Source organism: Habropoda laboriosa, unplaced genomic scaffold, assembly GCF_001263275.1.
Source record: "Habropoda laboriosa isolate 0110345459 unplaced genomic scaffold, ASM126327v1 scaffold57, whole genome shotgun sequence".
Taxonomy (NCBI): Eukaryota; Metazoa; Arthropoda; class Insecta; order Hymenoptera; family Apidae; genus Habropoda; species Habropoda laboriosa.
Genome location: NW_017100229.1, coordinates 1,045,827 through 1,053,412, shown reverse-complemented (window position 1 = coordinate 1,053,412; position 7,586 = coordinate 1,045,827). Strand labels below are relative to the sequence as shown.

The 7,586-nt window shown below is 47.9% G+C and overlaps 1 protein-coding gene across 1 annotated transcript in view; it reads left to right on the top strand.

Annotated features, from left to right (window-relative positions):
- The first annotated feature begins 1,509 nt into the window (after positions 1-1,509).
- The window catches only part of LOC108571327 (nuclear receptor subfamily 4 group A member 2), a 40,826-nt gene continuing 34,749 nt past the window's right edge, over positions 1,510-7,586 (top strand). The window contains exon 1 of the mRNA XM_017933341.1: positions 1,510-1,771. Within this exon, the coding sequence (XP_017788830.1) occupies positions 1,510-1,771 (262 nt within the window). The remainder of the gene's footprint in view (positions 1,772-7,586) is intronic.

The following is a 7,586-nucleotide window of genomic DNA, read 5'->3' as shown; positions in this document are numbered from 1 at the left end:
AAAGAGGATCAATTGTGCGGAAGATACGTGTAAATCGGTGAGACACGGAAAGAAGAGAGTATCAAGTCCGTGTGTCAAGTGCGAGAAAACTGGGGATTAAACACGCGAACGAAGGAAGAAAAGGTGGTGCACTAGCCAAGGACGTTTGTGTTTGAGTTTCGCGTGACCAACGGGAGAGAGAGAGAGAGAGAGAGGGAAGTTAACCTAAGCGCGTTTGAACGCGCGTGGTTCCGCGTGTACGGGACTGCCCGAGGTTGTGTCTCTCTCGCGATATCGTCTGACAGCTTCCTGTTCAGCTGTTTCGTCTAGGACGTAACAGAGAGATAGGGAGATAATCGTTCGGTCAGAAGGAGGGAAAGATTTTTGGTGGACAAAAGTGTATCTGTACGATTCGACGCTAGAGAGATCGATCGAGAAGATCGATCTTGGAGAAATTGGAGGGAAATTTTGGAGAACCTCGACGAGACTCGTAGCGAAGATGATGTCGACGATGGAGACGGAGGAAGGATAAATTAGCACGATCTTCGAGGAACAAAACACAGGATTCTGCATGCGAGAAGTGTTCGAGCTCCTCGGTGGAGCGCTCACCTCCGAAGACTTCCTCCACAAGGATTGGTCTAGCCCTGCGACTACGCTGACAGGTCGGTGATACACGTGTGTCATCACTGTTCTTTTCTCATTGTGTTGTGGGTGAGTTGTGTATGTGTGCGCCTTGGATCACGTTTTAGAGAGCACGTACCTCTTTCTCCGTTTCTTGTCCCGTTTCTCAGCCCGGTATATACATTGTGCTTTTACCAATCACCGTGTGAATCTTCATCGACTGGTTGTGATTATCGCGATCAATTCATCCCCCTTTTGTTTTTATTCACTCTGAACCACTCGTCGTGTACGTTTCATCAATCGTTTCACTGTATATCAAATTCACACGCTTCTCGCGAATGCTTTTGCATCAGGGACAATCCATCGATCGTTTAAATCTATCAGAATAGAGAGAAAAAGGAAGACTGTCTAATCGACGAGACTTGATTCCAATCGGGAGAGCTTTATACCGAAAGAACGGAAACCGTCGGCGAGATAGAGAGATCAGCTGTCGAGAGGAATAAAAGCACGTGTAACATCTCGAACTCGCTTGTCTATTTAGCGTTCTGCGCTGGCACGTGCGCGCTTGCGCGCTCGCTCGCGCCTCTGAACAGGAGTTTGGCCCGCGAGGAAGGAAGGAAGGAAGAAAGGAAGGAAGGAGGAGAAGGAAACAAAAAGTGCGAGAGATCGGTGTTCGTCGTAGGATGGTCGCCGCGATCGTCGCGGCCATCGATCGTCCGCGTCTCGTGGACAATTGAGAACGAAGAGAGAGGAGGAGGTGGAAGAGGCGGTGGAGGAGGAGGAGGAGGAGGTGGAGGAGGAGGAGGAGGAGGAGGAGGAGAAGGGACGTATAGCGATCGCGAGTAGCAGCGGGCTGGTGAATGAAACGGATAAAAACGAGGCGTGAGAGTGCTGCTGATCGTACGTGCGATGCGTACCGTCGAGGATACGGGCACGGAAGCAGCCGCAGTTGGTGCTGCGACCACCCACCAACGTGCTACAACCGGCAGGCCATTGGTCGTCGATCACAATCACGATCGCGATCACGATCAACGAGATCGATCGACCACGATCCATCTACCGACTGCACCGTACCACCAGGTCACCATCGCAGCGGACACCAACAACAATCATGACCATCATCGGAACTTCGAGCATCACGCGACTCAACGCCATGATCATTGGAACAAGTGTAAGTCATCTAGTAGAAAAAATGAACAAAATTAAGAACGAAAGAAAGACCTTTGGGACCGTCTTGTGTATAGTTTCACCGGTAGTTTATTCTACCGGTATCCTTTAACGAAGAATTATGCCGTACAAATGCTCGCTGATGGTTGGCAGGTTGTGGTTACAAAAGGTGGTGGTGGTGGTGATGGTGGTGGTGACGGTCTGATTTCGATGACGTAGATGGATCGACCTGTCATCGTTTTTATTTTTAGGTTTCGAATTAAGCGGTAGCTCGGGATATTATTTTCGTTTTGTTTCGATTTAATTGGATTCGTTTCTATCTAAAAGAGACCTTTAAAGGCTTTCGTCGAAAATCAACGAAAGATCTGAGAGACAATGGCGTGTGCGCAACGAATTCGCGTGTGCACTGTATAGGAAAAGCGAGAAAGGTTAATGGGCATGGCATTAAGGAGCGAAAGAGCGAGTGAAATGGAGATGAGGTGCGAACGATAGAGCGAAGGGACGAATTGCCCCCTCTCGACGTCTCTTCTTAGCCAATCGATTCGAGCTGTGAAAAGGATCTAGAGGCTGTGGCTCGACGATTGGTCGGGAACCTTCTTTCAACGCTATATCTATTCTTTCACTGTGCAAGCAAAAAGAAAAAAAAAAAGAGAAAGAAATTCACTCACAATCGCGATTTGCATTCGCCAACATTTTATCCACTGGACATTGTCTCACCGTGTTACCGATTTCATTTAGTAAAAATCACCACCATCGTCATCGTTGTCGTTTCTTTTTTCTTTACAAAATCATCTTACCAGTTTTCAATTTTTCTTCCAAAATCAATTCTCACGTATTCACGAATCACCTGTACATATACATATATATGTATATATACACATGTGTATGCTTCAATTATTCATTCGCGCCTGTTCCATCGAGCCTAGCGACAGATTCCATATTCGAGAGCAGCCGCGAGTTCGATCGGGCATAGCCTAGCGGGCCGATAGGGACATTTTACAGGTGTAATCGGCACGTTAAGGTAAATATAGTCTGGCAGTCGGCCGAGTGCAAGGCAGGCGTTTCTTTTCCGCGTACATACTTGGCCCGCACGAGACCTGCCCGCGCAGGAAAGAAGAGAGAAACGCTTAACGAACAAATATAACCGACGCGTTGTGTGTGTACGTTCTGTGGCGGCGGGTGCAGGTGCGGTCACTGGTTCTGCTGCATTGTGACGACCAATCGAATTGCGAAAACCGATTGTCAGGTTCGCTAGGTACAAAGAGAAGTGAGAGAGAGAGAGAGAGAGAGAGAAAGAGAGTAACGACCGTGACAATGGTAAATCAACGCTTATGACTTCCGTGCGTTAAATGGACCCCGCGAGTGTGTCGTGGTACCGTTAAAAGTGGCCACTCACGTTATCGATAGTCGATCGACTGTCACTCTGACCGTTACGTGGGCATGTAATTGCGATATATGCAAACTTCGAGCAAGAGGAGAGTAGGATAAGAAAAAGGGAGAGAAAAAAAGGAAAGAACTGCCTCGTGCCACGGCTATTAAAAGAGAGAGAGAGAGGGGTAGAGCAAAGTTGATAAACATATCGAGATCGAGAAACCTAATCACTCCAAGTGACAGTCTCTCTAGTTTTCCCCACTCTCTTCTAATAAGAGAACTGGACTCGAGAATGGTTTGTCCGTGGAAAATCGCTGGTTTACGAGAACTTGCCAGTGACACGTGTGTGTGTGTTTGTGTGTTACGTTAATAGGCCTGCGGTGTAACGCGCGGGTTTGCCGTTCCACCAGCAGCAAGTAGTTAGGCGCATTCAGACTCAGACATTAGCGAGACGTGCATCGCCTCGCGTCTGAGCTGGCACGTCCGTAACTACTTAATTCTTTTTAAACGTTTCGTGGCGAACGTGTGTAGTATTATACACTCGCTGTGTGCCAATCTTCTCTCCCCTCTTCGTCGTTCTATGCATCTTTCTAACCGTCGATAATAAAATCTCGTCGATTACAGCCGGTAATGGTGAAACGTAATTTATTTTATTACAAATAATTATCGTAATATCGAATCCACACACGCGCACACGTGCGATGCGATTAGATTAGAGAAACTGTTGTCTTTAGATCGGAAAAGTTCTGAAAAACGATCGGATTTTCGACGACGTTCGTTACGCGATTCGCGTAGGAATTCTAACGTGGAAATTTAAACGCGTTTTAGAGAGCGGGATGGTGTGCGAGAGGAGGAACGAAAGTTTGTGAACAATTGGAACGATCGATGGGTGGTGGGCGCCGTTTGAAATTGTGGCGTGAAAATAATCGGGATCGTTCGTAGAATCGTAAAATTGGATAGTATTTTGACGGCGAGTGCCCGTGGGATGGACACACTCGCTTCCTAGAGGCCAATTGCATTGTTTTACTGGGCAAACTAAATATACGTGCGAGGCAGGCGTACCGCGGCTACTTGGCCGGGACACAAAGGAGACCAAAGAGACGTCTAAGACGACCGTACATCACGTGCCGTTACACTTTTCACGTTTTCGACGTGCTAGAACGATGAACGACCGACGATTGAACGCGCGACGCCACGTCTAACTCCTGCGTCCACGTCTAAGGAATGTGGATTCGAAGGCGACGCGCGTTTCGCCGTTCCACGATACTCGTGATTCATTCGCGCGATTAAAATGTGCACGGTGTTCTCTACGCGCTGTGATACTTCGACGTGTAGTACGAGCATGCATATATCTACGTTGACTTAATTCATTCGGAGTTTCGGTGCCTTCCAAACCTTCGTTTCTCAATGGCCCCACGGTGTATCGTTCTCCCTTAGCAATGTACTATGAATGTGTAATTCCATAAATTGTGGAATTTTGCTGTTGGAATAATCAGATCATCCTGAAGATGAAAATTTTGTCAATCTTCAATTCACTCCGGTGCTCAAAAATCGAAAACTTTTTCATTGTTTTCGTACAAGGGTGACGATACTAAAGCAGAGGAGGCGAAAATTAAAAGGAGAGAGCGTGCAGAATAGATGAGACAGATTGAGGGAGAGAATGAGCCGTAAAGAAGTTAGAAAAGAATGAAGTATTCCTTCGTAGAAGATCGATATGAAAGAGGACGAAAATATTTCTTTGTTTTCGAAGCGTATGATTGCAATTGGTCTGTAGGAGAGGAAGTCAGGGCATCGACATTGAGGCGTGGAATCGAGGAAGGCAGGCGATGACAGGTTCCAGGTGGAAACGTTGCTCGACTGCGGCGTTGTGTTTTTCACGAGGCTGCGGTTTCGCGTGGGTGGGAATAGGCTCTTGTTTCCGGCGCGAGACATGCGATCAGGAAGCGACCTCAGGACCCCGGGGGCGAAGGAACGAGGGTGAAAAGACGCGGCATAGGTGGGCGGTCTGACGATTCATATTGCATAAATGCTACGCCACTTCTTCAATTATGTAATGGTTCCTCGATTCGACGTGATTCGATATCTACGAAACTTTCATCGTGCTGCATCGACGTCAGCCGCATGTTTCCAGCCAGTCGAGCTCGTATGGGAACGAAAGAGGCGTACGGTGCCTTGCGATAATTATAATTAATTGAAACCGATACTCGTCGATAAACATGCATCGATCAACGTGCAGTAATTTCACGTTGCGTAACGACAAATTGCATCGACGAGGAGCAGTGTGTACACGAAAAAGTGAACGTGATGGAAAATCGTGGACAACTTGCGTCTGAGAAAAATTCGAACGAGATTTTGAAAACTTCCCGAATACACAGGATCTTTCGTTATTTTAAATTTCAACAAAGATACTTCTCGATTTCTAATTAAAATCGTAAAAATACGAATAATCGAATATTCTTCTCGATCAAGTCCTCTCAATTCCTCCCGAACAAGTTTCTTCTTCGTTTTAATAAAGTCTCGAAGTGAGGAGAATTTCACTGCAGAACAACTTAACTGTACTCTCTCTCTCCAACTTTCGTACAGATTTACAATGCCTCTCGATAAGTTCTCCCCCCTGTTGCAATTACTCGAGAGTGTAACTCAAATATATCGCGTTAGAAAACATTTCCCTCGTCTCGATTGCTCCAGTATACAAGCTCTTTGAGAAAAAGCTCGGACGCCCAGTACGCAGAGGCAGTTTTGTCGGACAGAACCTGATTAAAACTCGCCGATAGGGAGAACGCATTCGCCGTGGAGAAAGAGAGATTACTCGGGCCGCGGCGTAATGAGATTGTGACTCGCATAACGACTCTAGGATCGATAAGTGACGTTGATGCATATGAACGCGCGTGCCAGCAGTGAAAGGGTCAGTAGTCAGACGGTGGCGCTATAAATACCGGGAGGACTTGATTCGTTGTGTTTTAACACGGTTGATTAACGACGGATCGATAGCGATCGCGCTTTCCTTGCTCCCTCGCGAAGAAAGAAACCGTTGGTCGTTCCATTCACGATCAATCGATGAAGAGAAAAAAAAGGAAGAAAAAAGAGACGAACGAACGAAACGGTGTGAATGTGTGTATGAATGTATAATCAGAGTCGTCGTATGCAACGTGCGTAACGTCGTTTTGACGATGCTGGGCTGTATGCCCGACAGGTTTATGGTAATTCGGGCGAACCGAGTAAAAATGTGTAACGCGACCGGCTGACGCGCGGCCTTGTTTCACCTGAAATAGATTTCACCGCGCGGAAACGTATTCACCGCGCGCGAGTTTTGACGCCGCTTCGGAACACCGGCGGTGCTATAATTTCTCCTGGTTACGCGCGTCCATCCGAGGCGATCGATCCGCCTCGTCGCCGGAAGAATTCGCGTTTTCGCGGAAATCGTCTCGATTCGATCCGCTGTACACGTCTATTTCTAACACACCCACCTACCGCAAACAAATATCATCATCCCCTTCCAGTTACCACTCTTCTCTCTTTCGTCAGAAATTTCTACGTAATAAAACGCGTTCTTGAAATTCAGTCCACCACTCTATAGCGTACACTCGATATTACCGGCGTCAATTACGTCATACAGGGACTTGCAAATATCCCGGTGTGTCTTGGTTGTTTCGATCGATCAGAAAAAGACCACCGGATGGATAGCTGGTGTCTACTCGTGAAAGAATACATAACGAAGGTGGGATAGATGCGCGAGTATTCCCTCGCGGTGGACACTTTCATTCAAACTTGACGCACGACGGCTGGTTCCCGCGCAAACTCCGTGGTTCGTCGCGACGCCACCACCTCTCTCTCTCTCTCTCTCTTTCTATCTGGCATTACTCTGACGTCACTACGCCGCCCCCGTCCGTCATCGACCGACCGACGGCATGACTACGTCACACGTACCGCCAAGGACGACGCTATTTCGGGCGTTATGCATTGCCGTCCTCGTCGCCGTCTTCTCGCCACCTCGTTTTCGACGTTGTCGTCGTCGTCGTTGGCGACCGTCGATATCGCTGCGTCGACTTCTCCAAACGTGAGATTCCCCTCGGGTCTCTCGCGTCACCAACTCGTCAACACGCGACGCGTTCCGTCGTGGATCGCGAGGGCGTGCGGGAAATCGTTCGTGTGTGTGTGTGTTTTGCACCTCTCTTTCGGTTCCCCTCGGTCCACGAACAAAACACGATGACGCGGTGATAAACACTTCTCGAGCAACGGTTTCGAGTGTTTACGAAAGTTTCGCGACGTTGTGCCTTCTTTCTTTTTTCCTCTCTGGTGTCTTTTTACCGCGGTAGGAAGATGACGATGACGAAGTTGTCGTGGCTGACGAGGAATCGGGACAACTCTATCCTGATCGCGTTGTCGTCACAGAAATATCCTGCTCAGTGGAAATGAGGTAACCAGACTTCTTATCGATCCGTGTCGCT